The 15,915-nt window shown below is 40.4% G+C and overlaps 1 protein-coding gene across 1 annotated transcript in view; it reads right to left on the reverse strand.

The window, feature by feature from the left end:
• Positions 1 to 311: 311 nt before the first annotated feature.
• The window catches only part of LOC136574055 (protein argonaute-1), a 90,234-nt gene continuing 74,630 nt past the window's right edge, over positions 312 to 15,915 (reverse strand). The window contains exons 16-19 of the mRNA XM_066574987.1: positions 11,179 to 11,313; positions 10,785 to 10,886; positions 7,753 to 7,952; positions 312 to 5,001 (exon numbers count right to left, since the gene is read on the reverse strand). Coding sequence (XP_066431084.1) covers positions 4,893 to 5,001; positions 7,753 to 7,952; positions 10,785 to 10,886; positions 11,179 to 11,313 — 546 coding nt within the window. The 3' untranslated portion in view covers positions 312 to 4,892. The remainder of the gene's footprint in view (positions 5,002 to 7,752; positions 7,953 to 10,784; positions 10,887 to 11,178; positions 11,314 to 15,915) is intronic.

Raw genomic sequence — 15,915 nt, forward strand, 5'->3', positions numbered from 1 at the left:
GTAATATTTATGTAAACATTTGTTATATATTTGATATACCTATATGGATGTAGTATGCTTCTATAGGTCTAGTTTTATTGCAGTAGTAAGCAGTCTACACAGCTGATACCCTTGCCAGCACTGGTTTTATGCACAAGTGGATAGCTCTTGAGATTCATGTTTCTATGCTGCCCTCTAGCTTCTATCAGAATGTAGCATACTAGAAAGCCCATTCATAATAGTTGTGGCAGAGTTTAAAAAAAAGGTGCAAGTCTTGCCCCAAATTCATATATGCCCATGCACCAGAAATACAAAAATTACAAAAACACTGGTCAACATGAAGCTTTTTATAAATGTGAGCCTGATTTACAGAAAATTAGTGTAAACCGGCATCTTTTATGTGCTATGACATAATGCAGAGTATCACACGTTCTCCAAACACTGCTTATTCATTAATACGTTAGTGATCGGAATTAGACTGCAAGAAATAAGTGACTTTATTAGAACTTTGAGAACTCCTAGTCACCTATACACCACAAGGTATAAAGGTCTAGAACATCTAACTAAAAATAAATAGTTACAAAAACAAATCCATCTCTCATATTAATAATGCTACAATGGCATTTACCTTTTTTGGACTATAAGATGCACAGGAAGACATATGCAAACTGGAATACAAGCAGAGAGACTCTCATTCAGGCTTTATCAATGATTTATCGATGCAACTGCACCCGTTTCTAACACAACTGCCCTGAAACAAACAGCAGGTTTTTAAAGGCCCTCACAAGTTTTACCGTAATGAGGGCTGTGGAATTCCATGGCACATCAGCTTTACGAAGCCTCGACCAATGTCTTTCAGCTAAAAGAAAAGACGTCTTAATAGTCAGAAAAATGCAGAAAATCTGTTCTTCCGGGTTACTAATATGTAAGCCAAAGTGAAGTCATTTCATCCAAATATTGTACACAAAACAGCACCTGGTCTTTGAATACACGCCGTCTAGGGATTTCAATCCCAAAGCACCCTTGTTAGAAAGAGAAACCCATTATTGTATAGGGCTAGCTGTCATTGAAGATTTTATATTACTTTTGTGTTTTGCAACCGAAAAACTAAAAAGAGCTTCCAACACACTCCATGAGTGCTCCGCAGTGCTACATTAATACACGGTTTTAGTGCAATCCCGAAAAATGTCTTAATATGATCATTCCAGGAATGCAGGAGGAGAAAACTATGTTCTTATCAACATAGCAAGAAGGCTGTAAGTGAATTCATGCATCCGCTTTACATGTGACGTCAGCCCATTCTATCAGGCTTGGAGGGAAGATAAAAATTTAAGAACATAAAAAGAAGCTATTAGGGTTATTTGGCAAAACAGGACCGGCAATACTACAGAGGAACCGTCACCAAGACAAATCACTTTATTAAGGTTAAATTAGTGCATCAATTAGATGCCATAAAAACACCTAATAGATGTAATGGCATCCACTGAATGGCCCCAGAAGTCCTAAAAGGGGACTACAGGGAAGCATGCACTGTAAACAACCCAACAGATCTGTTTGGGCTGACTAGACAAGAAAGATCCCTTGACAGTCTGCATTATAAGGCCTCCGTATTTGGGACCGTGTACTGTCCACGTTAATCTACGGATAGCATAAAGCCTCGTTATAGGCCTATGAGGCTATGTACATTTATATTTTTTCATACAAACCCATGGCCCACGTGAAAAAACTCATGACGTGTCCTATTCCTGTTAGTTTCACAGAAGAGAATTAGGGCATGCCAATGCATGGCAAGGTGCTATTTGATGCAGGTTGCGCCTGACCATCTCGGGCAAAACTCAAACTCATGGCTAGTCTGCCAGAGGCCTCAGGGAACTGCAAAGTAACCTGTAGGAAGATCCCTGCAAGCCAGAAAACAGGTCTGTGTTGCTGCAGATACAGTACATCGTTTGCTACCTCTTCCTGATTAGGACTAGGGGGTATTGGAGGGTACAAGTGCAGCCACTAGATTAGTGTTGGTTGCAAATCTATTACATGGACTAACTTATGGTCCTTTTAGACGAGCAGATTCTTGTTTGAAAGATCGAATGAGGGAGTGATGTCACCGCTGACTCGTTCGCACCCTTGCAGACCGTTGAGACAGGCAAGTACATTGTTGGCTGAATGATTTTTTTGAACGATAGTCGTTACAGCTAAAAGCACCTTTAGAAGGTATCTGTCATGACAGACTCTTCTGGTATGAGCAGGGGAGTTCCCGTTAATCCTAGGGCACCACAGACCCGGGACGTATAGCAGCCTCTATTCTAGAAAGGAGCTCTATACAATTTGCTAATAGTTATCATTATGCCTATAACAGCATATTAGGGGACTGTTCATAATACTTTTGTTAATACTGTATATCATTTAAAGTGGCAGTAAACCATAGCTGCATTTTTAGTAGGGAAGATACCCATGTATCGGTTAGGAAGTAGAACAATTCATTCATGGAATAGGGTCGGAGCTCCAATAGTTTGCTAGGGCCTATCCCAGATACGCAGTTTCAGCATTTTATGGAAGTGTGCAATTCTTTACTGCTATGTGTAATATCAGGGTTCTATACAAGGAGAAGGAATCTCCATAGTGTAAACTCCTAAATCTTAATAGGAGTCAAGACCCATTTACATGGCAATCAGAGGCTCAGCTTTCTTTCTGCTGCTGACTTGCTGGCTTAGTTGGCTCTGTTGTAGTGACCCTATTCTAGGGTACAGTTACAAGCCATAAGTGTTCCTCTTCTGTATACAGGCAGTCCTCGAGTTACGAACATCCAACTTGCATACAACTACTACTTATGAGCAGGAAACTCAGTATTATGGATCGTTCCCAAGGGAGTATTTGGAGGAGTGGGCGAAGTACACGGGAGTAAGTGACCGAAATGTACTTACATCTGTGTGAAGAAGTTCTATGTACAGGGACCAGCCCTCAGCCAAAGTGTACCGCACAGCATTCTGCGCTCATGCTGACAAAGAATGCCCACCTTTTCGGGCCTAGTTTGTAGTACTGTATGTACATTACAGGAAGTTGACTTGAGTCGGATACTGTACCTTACATAAAGTTAGCCTTTGTCACTGTCGTAGCCTTTTAAAATACTACACTGTGTACTGCCCTGCAACGATGCTATGGAAACACAGATCCAATGCAAGTGCTGGTGATAGAGCAAAGAAAAGAAAAACCATCATCATGGAAGATAAAAAGTTAAAATAATAAAGAGATCAGAGAGAAGTGATGAAACTCCATCATCCATTGGCAGAAGCATTTGGTTACAGACGGTCAACGAATCGCAACAATTGTAACAGATAACGATGGAGCATGTGAAAGGCCATACCCCGATGAGTGCTACAGTTATTACCAAGCCATGCAGTGCTTTCTTTATCAAGATGGAAAGGCTTTTAAAAATTTTGATATAAGATCAAAATCAACATAATATGCCCATCAGTCTTACGTCATTGCAAGTAAAGGCTCAAAGCCATTTTCTGGTGGAGTTACACTTAAAAAAATATATACCTGTTCCAACTTACAATTCAACAAACCTTCAGAACCTCTCTTGTTCGTAACCGGAAGACTGCCTGTAGATACTGTCTCCTATCAGCCAATACCATTATACTTACAGAATTATAGTGTCAGCAGCATTGTTCTTACAATGTAACCACACTTGTTGGTAAAAAAAATAAATAAAATAAATTTAAATGCCCATAAAATATTCCTGAACCTAGGACAGCCAGACTCGAAGTTCAGGATCTGTTCAGAAAAGCAAATATAAGCTTATGATATAGGAACTGGGCAGAGCCACTACATACAGCTAACATAATCTTGTAGCAATTGCGCAAAGATTGGAGATAACTCTAACCAAATTATAAACCGTGAGTTGGTTCTTTAAGTGCCATTATGCACACTCTGCAGAGCTGGAGAAGCAGGATCAGTTTCCTCTTGTCTAGCACTTTAAGGGTTCAAGGCACTTTGCACAATTCTTTAACCGCTACCAACTGAAATTCATGATGTGACGGTGTATGAATTCATCAAATGCATCAACAAACTGTTCCACAATATGAAGGCACGCTGGAGTCAGGTCATCATTGGATAAGAACACCCTATTGCTTTGAATAACCCAGCTCCATTCTGCCTCGGTAGAAGACCATATGGCACCAGTGGATTCCAAGGGGAGAGTGGCAAGTACTCAATTTGTCATGGCAGGTGAAACATTGCCTCCAATATAATTAGATATGTTAGACTTTTTTTTTTTTACTACAAACATTCTAAACCCGAACTTATTCCAGAACTTGCATCTGCACATCACAAGAGAACTATCGAATGACCTGAAGTTAGCTTAGCAAGCCATGTTCTTGTGCTGGTTACGTTCCAAGGATGAGAACGTCTTGTGTGGAACATATGATAAGGAGCATTGTCCAGGGAGATCTTCGATGCTCATGTTTTACCTCGTAGATTCTTGGTTATTTGAAATCAGAATTTATCTTGTGTTTAAGGCTCAAAACTCTTAGTCGTTTTTTGTAGCTCTTTTCATACATTTTTTGCAATGCACATTCAGTCTATTCCACTGGAGCTAAGGGCTCAGCTCAATTTTTTTTTCACCTGCAGTATTGCATTTCAAGTCATCAAGAAATTTGCCGTGGCAATCTGAGGAGACCTGCTGAAGTGGTGCTCTCTTATATTTCCACAACATGCAAAAAAAAAAATGTAATTGTTGTCCAATGTGATTCCCATGTTGGTCACACAGGACCTCACCAGGTTTGTCAGTTTATTTTGAGGTACCCTTCTTTTGTAAGGCTCAAGATCCCAGCAAACACAACTCTTCTGAGCCAATGAGGTACAAGATGTGGCAAACATTTAGACATAACCCACTAGGAAAGCTAGGAGACAAGTCATCAGGCAAAATACATGGTGCGCAAAGTGTCTTGGTGAACTTGTACTGCCTTAGCTAAGGCCTGTGGATCTCTTCCATTGCTTTGTCCAGAAATGTGGCTGCCTTCTCCACTGCAAGAAATGTGGAAAGAGACAGCTTGGTAATTTAGTGACAAACAAGTAGAACTAAAACATCCTGGAAAACAAATACTGTAGAAGGTTTTAAAATTTTTGTACATGAAACCTCTAGTTTTATAAAACGTTGATGTGTCATAGGAACAGGCATACATTGGCGAGTTCTACACTTCACAATTACAGGAACACTCCAGGCAAGAATATGATACCATGGGGGCAAATTTATAAAACAGTCAAAAAGAGAAATGGTCTTTGTTGTAAATAGCAACCAATCACAGCTTATCTTTCATTTTGTATTCTGCTCTTGAAAAATTTAAGTAATTGGCTGCCATGGACAACAATAATACTTTCTCTCTTAGACCGTTTTATGAATATTTCCCAATATATTATACCTAGTGAGGGGGCGGTCCATGACTGTGCTGTTTGGTGTATTCCGAATCCCCCCTTAAGCTCTGCACTAGACAATGGTAATTTAGCTTTGTCTAGAGTCTTTACGTTTTAACGCTCATCACTGAGCCAATATTGATATGATCCCATAGACTTCTATAGGAGCATTATGCACACTGCAGTCATGTAGGTTCCTACAGGCAGTTTGTCAATATTAGCTTAGAGCTCATTAGAACAATTAGTATGGGTAACGTCATGTCAGAGTTTTAAAAGAAGAAAAACAAAAAACAGCTCTATTCATGTACATGTCGGAGGTTTTATAAAGACTCGAAGCTTAAGGGGGTTGTCTAGTTATAAACTATTGTAACCAGTTGTAAACAATAAATAGACAGGAGTCTACCACCCATAATCCCCCATGGATCAGCAGTTTATCTGGCTGGTGTGCCAATGCACTGAGCCGCTTTCTGCAAGAAGCAGACAACGCCATTCTCACTGCAGTGGCCAGTCTTAGTATTACAGGCTAAGATCTTATTAATTTGGCCACTGCAGTGAGAATACTGCAGGAAGTAGACAGCTCCAATCAACTCTGTGCACAAGCAAACTGGCACAGTGGACAACTGATCGATGGGGGTCTCGGGCAACAAATACCTGCTGATGTACGGTGTACAGATTGCCCATTCTACAGGTAGGCCATCAATAGTTTACAACCCGACAACCACTTTAATGATAAAATCTGTGTGTTCTAAGCAATCATAGAAATGAAAAAGTTTGTGTTACGAAGGAGCCCTCTCCTCTCCATCACAGGAATATTCCTGAATGTTCCAATCTCAGTGGAATGGATACTTGTTCCACTGAAAAATGCTCTTCCAAGGTGAATAAGATATTAACATTTCCATAGCCTGTGTGAGGTCAGTCTGCTTCTAGACTTTACAGTAATCCATTTCCCTTCCCTCCGTATGGTAAATAGAGAACTACGTTGAATAGTGCAAAACCACCAGACAGTTGTAAAATAATTCCAATATTTAAAACACTTGCATATTTATTATAACATTCAATATTCAAAAACTGCAAAACTCAGGGATAAAAACACAGACCGTTTGTAGATCAACTTGATTTTCACCTTCTTGGCTGCATCCAAATGAAGTCAACAGGGCAAATACTTGAGTATATTAAACGCTATTAATGATGGGGGATTGACAAACAAGTGTCTGATTGGCAAATAATAGTCTGATGGAACGTTTGCTCCTTAGCTTGGTCTGGGTTCTGTCCCCCTCCATCATAAACTACAACCGTTTTGCTATAACTTTGCATCTCCAGCCTGAAGCACACATGCCCAGTGAGGTTCCTTGCTTTGGCCATCAGGCTCATCGACAACGCGCATGCGCTAACTCAAGAAGTGTGGCACAAGCGCAGCGTTTGGAATGTATGGAGTGTTCAGCTTGAGAGAGTTGGAGATGTCGGCCAATAGCAAATGGGCCTTGAGTTGTGACAATGGAGGGGAGGGAGTCCGAACCAGCCTGGAGATGAAACCGGATATAACAAAGAATAGATTTCCAGCACTGGATGAATATAAAAGCTGTAAATTTATTCAGACATGAGAATGAAAGAATATAGGATGCACGTCAAACCTACTATGGCTCAATCGTGTGGCTGGACATGTATGAAGACAACATCACTTAACTTATGTTGCTCTTCAGTGATTACAGGTTGGCTTTAAGGATATTAAGGAGCTTTTGACTGCCATGAACAGTCTAAACCAGAGAGAGGGTTTTTCTTGGAAGACATGAAATGTTGTGTCAGAGCTATAATGGCTTTGGCGCGTCATTTACGAAAATATAATAACTATTCCGTTATACTGCTAGAATTTATACTACTACAAAGTTTTTGCTTTCTAAATGTTTTTAATGGTTCCTTTTATTTACAAATGCCTGGTTGCCGAATGGGAGAAAAACACTAATCAGATTGTTGCCAACTAATTAGCATACCAGCAGCACTACTTGCAACAGCGATTACAAGGTGGTGGAGTGACTAGAGATCATAGAAGCTCCCAACAACTCTTTACAGGCTATACCTAGATAAAGAATGTCATCTAGAACTATACACTTTGTTACAAATGGCAAATCGAAGATCCGTAATTTAGTACTTTATCGCATGTACACAAGTCCGTTCACCATAACTCCGATCAGATACTATTAACATCTTTGGGATGTCGTAAGAATGGTTTTCGATTTTAACTAGCAACCCCATTATGGCAAACAGAATGCAGCTGTGGATATTTGAAAACAATCACAGCTTTGAAAATTTGAAAGCTAAACTTGTTTTTCTTGCACCTTTTTTGTAAAATCAACCCTTTCATCTCACCTGTCATGTTCCTTGTCTACTAGGTGATATCGTGCTCGGAATGCCACCAGTCGAGCATAGTATGCAGGAGCGGGTATAGACACAGACCGTGTGCAGCGCACATATGTGTGACACAGCTGATATGTGAGGATCTGTAGCTCATCGGCTGTGAATCGGTTGTCATCCCAAAGAACATAGTAATGTGAGGGACGGCTGGTGCCCTGCAGAAAGGAAGAGACAGTAAGTCAAACAAAATTCATGTTTTACAACTGTAGTAGCTCTTGTACATTTTTGGACATATAGTCCCTAAGTTTCTATAACTGTATACCACTGCAGTTTAGAGATCTTTTAGATTCCTCAAATATCCATAATTAAAAAGGTTATAGCACAATACAGTTATCACCTATCCATAAGAGAATCCTGAAAACAGGGGTCCTATGTCTCACACGTCTCATGACTGTGGGCTCGCTGCACTCATCTACAGCGACATTCAACTATAAAAGGAGAGACTGTCACATATATGGTGCTTCTCTATTAATTTCAATGGGGTTGGTGGAAATGGAATAAAAGCGCTCAGCTATCTGCAGCAGTTCCATTGCAGAGGAATGGATTGGCGCTGCACATGGTGCAAAAATTTTGGCACAAAAATTCATCTAAATGAAACCAACTAATTGGGGTTGTAACCATTTACCCTCTATTCCAAAAAAGTTGGGATGCTGTGTAAAATGTTAATTAATGTTAAGAAAAAAAAGAATGCAATTATCTCATATAGCTATATTTTATTCACAGTAGAACATAGAACGCATATCAGAAGGTGAAAGTGACTCATTTTTCCATTTCATTACAAAAAAAAACAAAAAAACACATTTAGAAATTGATGGCAGTAATACATCACTCAAAAGTTGAGCCAGTGCCATGTCTACCATTGTGTAGTATCCTCTCTTCTTTTTACAACAGTCCATAAACATCTGGGAAGTGAGAAGACATAATTGTGGAGTTTTGGGAAAGGAATGTTGCCCCATTCTTGTCTGATGTGGGATTCTAGCTGTTCAACAGTCCTGGATCAACTTTGCTCGATTTTTCATTTTATAGTGCGCCCAATGTTTTCTACTGCTGAAAGGTTTGGACTGCAGGCAGTGAGTTCAGTACCCAGACTCTTCTTCTGCGAAGCCATGTTGTTGCAATGGATACAGTATGCGGTTAAGCATTGTCTGGCTGAAGAATGCAAGGACAAAAAGCTCTGTATACTGCTCAGCATTGATAGTGCCTTTCGAGATGTGTAAGCTGGCCATGCCATAGGTACTAATGCAACCCCATATCATCAGAGATGCAGGCTTTTGAACTGTTTGCTGATAACAAGCTGGATGGTCCCTCTCCTCTTGACTCCACAGGACATGGCGGCCGTGGTTTCCAAAAAAAGAATTTCAAATTTTCATTCCTCTGACCAAAGAGCAGTTTTCCATTTTGCCTCCGTCCATTTTAAATGAGCTTTGGCCCAGAGAAGACACCGGTGTTTCTGGATTGTGTTGTATATGGCTTCTTCTTTGCATAATACAGTTTTAACTTGTATTTGTGGATTGCCCAGCGAACTGTGTTCACAGACAAGGATCTCTGGAAGTATTCCTGAGTCCATGCAGAGATTTGTGTTACAGAATCATGCATAAAACGAAAAAAGTTTGGTACTGTGTTAGCCAGTAGAGAAAAATGTGATTGTGCTCTGTAAGAGAAACGACGTAATCTTGTAGATATGATACCTTTTAATGGCTAACAAAAATACATGATGTTATAGCGAGCTTTCAAACCTACTTAGGGTCCTTCTTTAGGCTTACACAAAGTCTGTGCCTGTCCATATATATGTGTGAATCTTCGGATATATTTAATTAAGCCTGAAGAAGGACCCCGAGTAGGTTTGAAAGCTCGCTGTAACATCATGTATTTTTGTCATTACTTGGTTTCTGTTACTGAGAACAATCCCAAAATCATGCATGTTTCTAATGCAGTGACATCTGAAGGACTGTAAATCTCGAGCACCTAAAATGGATCTTCAGCCTTGTCCCTTGTGCACATTAATTTCTGCAGATTCTCTAAATATTTTGACTATATTCTGTACTATAGATGGTGTGTTATTCAAGGTCTTCACAATTTCACTTTGAGGAACATGTTTCTGAGATTTGTTCCATAATTAGTGTTGTGCACAGATTGGTGAACCTCTGACCATCTTTACTTCTGAGAGACTCTGCCTCTCTTACATACTTTTTTTTCTTTTTATACACAGTCATTTGACTAAGTAGAAAATTGCCCCTTCAGCTGTTTTTCATTAGTACCACTTTGTTTTCCAGCTTTTTGTTAACACTGTCCCAACTTTTGTTGCTGCCATCTATTTCTAAATGAGTTCATTTATTTAAAGGAAATGGAAAAAGGTTTTACTTTGAACTTCTGATATGCGTTCTGTTCTATTGTGAATAAAATATGGTTATTTGAGATTTCCAAATCATTCTTTTTTTCTTATCAATTTACATTTTACACAGCATCTCAACTTTTGGGGAATTGGAGTTGTAGACTATACAGTGTAAAGATACGCCAGACTTATCCAGCAAAGTTAGGCCGGGCTCAAATGACCAGAACGGATTCCACATGCGGGAGAATAGAGGTTGTCTGCACAGATTCCAGTCACTAAATGAAGCATGCAGAAAATTTTCTTCCGCTCGAGGAATATGCAATTTGTATCCATGAGTGTGAAGGTAAAAAAAATTAAAAAAAATAAATAAAAACTACATGCCTTTCAATACCTGCTTTTTGCCACATTAAGTGCGTGCAGACAGCGGTCGCGGATTCCGCGATTTAAATCTGGTTGTGCAGGACCCACAGTGTTATAAAGCTGCAATTTTTCGCATGTCTAGTCTAAGTCTGCACTGTATGACTATTGTATTAGACAGTGTTAGTAAATCTGGCCCAATTTGTATCACCATTATTGCAATATTACTCCAGTTATATTTTCCAACGTCTTTTTGTTTGGGATAACGGGTCTTCACAGATCTTTTGCAGCACATTACCTGGATACCCGCATGACTGCACAGATAAAAATCAAACTCAAAAGGATGTGTGATGTTAGTGTCAACCGTTGTCCCTGCCGGAATGTTACCACTTTTTCCAATCTGCATAGAAAAAACAAACCAAAACATGTCTAAAAAAACAACAACGCAACAAACAAATGAACACACATATGTAGCAATTCAATATATATTTGGTCCATAAGGGTACCATAATGAATTGACAAGTCATTCCAAAAGGATTACTAGATACGTACATTATCCTTGAACATGTTAACGATAAAATACACAGCCGACAGGAAAGCAACAGGATCATTTAGACTAACATACTCCATAACCTCTCAGTAATTGAAGAAAACTTGTAAAAAAAAAAAAAAAATTGCCAGCCACCACATACCCGCTCACTGCGGTCAGCACAAAACAGGCGTGTGTGGTGCCGCTTCTGTACAACAATGTAAGTGATGCCAGGCTGATAGTCCTTCTCCAATTTGATACACGCATCCCTGATAGCCAGCAGCTCATAGTGCAGAATCTGTAAGGGAAGAAATTAAGAGTGATTACGCTTACCAATAATCCAGTTATCACAATCCCATGGTAACATCACCCCCACCCCACACGACAGAGAAAACCTCCCACTACTGAGCAGTAAGCCTGAGAAGATAAAATGGGACACACCTCTCCTCACAATCACTGAGGTATGAAGTATAAACCAGGTACTTTACCTCACTTAACAAGAGATTTCAAGATTTTTTTTTTAAGAGTATGGTCACATCGTGGAATCTGATGTGGATACTTATGTGTGAATTCCACCTCAAAAACTGCAGCAGAAATCCACGGCTAAGCCTCATGCCACTCTCGGAGTCTCTTTTTGATAGTTTGGTCACAAACATGTAGACCGGTAGCCCACTGGAGGTCATTTTGTGTGACTTTGGCAGTGGTCCTCTTGTTCCTCCTTGCACAAAGGAGCAGATACTGGTCCTAATGTTGGGTTGATGCCCTACTATAGACGTGTCCAACTCTTCTCGTGTAGCCGCCCATGTTGTTGCATCTGTTCCATGCTCAAGGCTACGCTAAGAGACATAGGAAAACCTTGTTGCAAAAGCATATATGAACATGTCACTCTAGAGAGGCAGGACTACCTGTGCAAAGTGATTGGGCTGCAGGTACCCCCTTATGCTACCAGTAGTGACAAGGACACTAGCAAAACTAGAGAAAAAAATCAGTCAGGAAGGCTAAAAAGAGTGTAACTGCTTCCTAACAAGACAGATTGATATCCCTGAAGTTTAAGTGACATGGGGACATAAGCCAATGGCACCTTTCAGTACCACCCTTATACCGATGATACTCAAATTTACCTATCCATCCCAGATAGAACCTCTCTTCTATCAAGAACCCTAAAATGTCCTCCACACACTTTCTAAAACTGAACATGGAGAAAACTGAACTAATCATCTTTCCCTCATCTCACTTAGTACCCCCACTAGACTTCTCAAGAACGATCAATGAATTCATACTTTGACCAATGAATTCATACTTTAACCAGTCCCACAAGTCCAGTGTCTGGGTGTAACTAATGACTCTATCCTCTCCTTCAAACCACACATACAAGCCCTCGCCACCTCCCGACGCCTTAAGTTAGTAAACATCTCTCAGACATGATCTTTCCTCAACCCAGAGTCAACAAAAATGCTAGTGCATGTCCTCATCATCTCCCACCTAGACTATTAGAACAACCGTCTCTGCAACCTCTCATCCAATGCTCTTGCACTTCTCTAATCCATCCTCAACTCTGTTGCTAGGCTAATCCTCCTTTTCTCCCTGATACTCCCCTGCCAGTACCTTTACCTTTACTAGCTGCCTACTGTCCCGAGAAACAAATTCAAGACATTGTCCACAATCTGCTCGTTCCAGACATCTCTGACCCAAAATCCCGATAGCTCACCGCACGTAAACTCCAGTCCTCAAATAAACCATAAGGGTTAAAAAATTAGTTATAAGGCGCAACCTATCAACATAGAAAAGTTTGGCAAAAATTCATCTCACGTAATTATATATTTATAAAACCAGCCTAGATACCATTCAGCATCCAGACGTGTGTCCCCAGTAAGTACTGAAGAGGAGGTCTACTGGCCTTGAAACATGTATATATTCTGGTTTTATAAATACCGTATTTTTCGCTTTATAAGACGCACCTGATGATAAGATGCACCTAGGTTTTAGAGAGAGGAAAGTAGGAAAAAAATATTTAGAACCAAAAAGTGGGCTTAAATATTTAATAAAATAACAGAATAATATGTAAGCATGAACAGCAGTCAGTCAACAGCCGCATTAAGAACTATTATTACTGTAATTAACAGATGAGCAGAGATTTTTATTTTAGAACAATACACCTCTAGTCATCAGGAAACCCCCAAAACTCCTCACTGCTGTCCGAACTAATCAAGCTCAGTGACTCACTATCACTGGTGTCAGCATCTTCATAAAGGATTCCATCCTCAGAACCGTCCAAGGCATTACTGATGCCACATTTTTTGAAGGATCCTACAACAATTTCCTCCTTCACAGCCAGCCACGATGTTTTCACCCACTCACAAACCTGAGTGATAGTGGGCCTTTCATGCGTCCTGTGGATGTCAGGTCATGATTTCCAGCAGCCATCCACTTGTTCCACTCCTCTCGCATGAAAACTTTAAATGGCTTGTTAATAGAAACATCCAGAGGCTGCAACTGGCTGGTAAGCCCCTCAGGAATTACAGCTAGATGGGTCTTTGCTTCTTTAAATATTTTTTGTGTGTTTTCACTGATATTTGCCCTAAACTGGTCAAGTACTAGCAGGGCAGGTTTCTTCAGAAGCCCTCCAGGGCATCTGGACCACACTTTTTCGATCCATATTTTCATTCCACCTTCATCTATCCATCCTTTCTCATGAACATGGACAATAACTCCTCGTGGGATTGCCTCTTTTGGCATGCTTTTTCTTTTGAAGATTAGCATTGGTGGAAGTTGGGTGCCATCTGCACAGCAGGACAACACAACCGTGTAATGCGTTTTCTCATGTCCTGAGGTTTTCACAGTTATGGATTTTGCACCTTTCAAATCAACAGTCCTGTTTGATGGAACATCAAAAGTTAACAGGACTTCATCCATATTCCCAATCTGGCCTATTTCAAAGCCATTTTTCTTTCTTGCATCAATTACAAATTTATGAAAAGACACAATCTTGGCTTCATATTCTTTAGGCATTTTTTGCGCAATCCTAGTTTTGGTGCGCATAGCAAGGCCACATCTCCTCATGAACCTGTAGCACCACAATGCGGATCCAGTGAAGTCCTTAATGTCTTTCTCTGCAGCAAGACGCTTGGCTTCAAAGATGATCATTTTGGTAGAGACTGAAAATCCGTTGTTCCTGTGACACATTATCCATTCTTTCATTTCCACGTCTATCTGTGGCCATTTTCCCACGAAACGTGTGCTTACTTTTATCTGCTTTTTGCAGCTCCTCCTTCTGTTTCCTCCATTCCCGTATCATTTTTTCTGTTGGAGGCGGCCCAAAATTTCTCTGAGCTGCTCTGTTCCCATGTTCTTTGGCGTATTTCACCACCTCCAGTTTAAAAGGGATTTTATATGCTAGTCGTTTCTGCTTTGACATCTTTCTAAAAATGGATGGATGCAGCAGGAGACTAAGGTAGCTTTGTCATGCAATAATGAAAGAACTGTAAGCACTTCCTCATAGGAGGAAGGGGTCAAGCTGATTGGTGGAGGAAGGGGAGCAATAGTTGTTCCCGCCGGCGCTCACCGCCAATCAGTGGGCAGCAGTGCAAAGGAGAGAGAACTGATTCTTTGGCCGAATGTTCGCAAGATTGCGCGTTAAACTCGCGATCGCGTGAACAAGCGGCACGTTCACTCTATAAGACGCACTGACTTTTCTCTTATAAAGCGAAACCGAGAAGCTTGGCAAAAATCCATGTAATTTATATGTCTATGGGTTGCTTCTTTGTAGCCAATTTTGTAACCATTCTGGTATTTGTTGTCTAAACGTTTACAGAGTCTGGTATGACATTATTTGAGGTTGGGGTGCACCTATTATATACAGGGATTTTTTCCCCTTCATTCAAAAATTACAGCCTATTACTCTTTGAAAAGAGGACCTAGTCTTCAATTTCTTTTTCCATGTTTTCGCTAGGGTTGCTCCAGCATTCTTTTCTATTCTGTAGTCCTCACAAGAGGACCTTTTTGCTCTCCTTTAATCTGCTCCTCAAATAATTGTCTCAAGGATTTCTCCCATACTTTAGAACTCACTGCTTGAAAACCCGCCGACACTCGATCCAATCACAGCGCTGACAGCGGGGATTTCAAAAGCAAACCAGGGAGAAGACTGCAGCAGCTTGCCGCACCCCTCAGGGACATAGACGCCGGCTGATAGGTGAGTATTGAGGGGTTTTTTTTGGCTTTTTTTTTTAACCTCACTCGAGTATAAGCCGATGGGGGGCTTTTTCAGCACATTTTTTTGTGCTGAAAAACTCGGCTTATACTCGAGTATATAAGGTAAGTAATGTATGTAAACCCCTGTTCTGATATGGACAGTGTCTTTAGAATTAACAGCACTTCATTCCTCTGTAATACAGAAGTCCTTTTTCATGCTTAACAGAAAAAAAGATGCAAGAATTATGGAGTAAATATAGAAATTCAGGAAGCATTTTCGTCTTAAAATCAGATCTACATGACCTACTAGCGTCAATAGGAGTGAAGCCCGGCCTCCTGCCCAGCACAAATGTGGGGCAAGGTTATCTTCGTAAAAGTGATCAACAGAGCTGTGCACAACTATCCCTAAATATGTCATCCTATCTAGAAAAAATTCCAAATGTACCAAAAAGAGAGAGAAGTGAAGTGAAGGAAGGAAGAACAAAAGAGTGTTGTCAGCATATAATGCTATACACTTCTCATACCGCATCTTAAACCCAATTACTGATGTGGACATACTGATCTGGACTGCAAGTGGTTCAATTGCAATGGTAAATAGGACTGGACACAGAGGCCAGACGGGATGCGTGCCCCTAGTAAGAGAAAATATATTAGTTCTGACCCGAGCTACAGGAGAGTGATACAGAACTTGCACCCACCTAACGAACGTCGA

Source organism: Eleutherodactylus coqui, chromosome 1, assembly GCF_035609145.1.
Source record: "Eleutherodactylus coqui strain aEleCoq1 chromosome 1, aEleCoq1.hap1, whole genome shotgun sequence".
NCBI classification, from domain to species: Eukaryota; Metazoa; Chordata; class Amphibia; order Anura; family Eleutherodactylidae; genus Eleutherodactylus; species Eleutherodactylus coqui.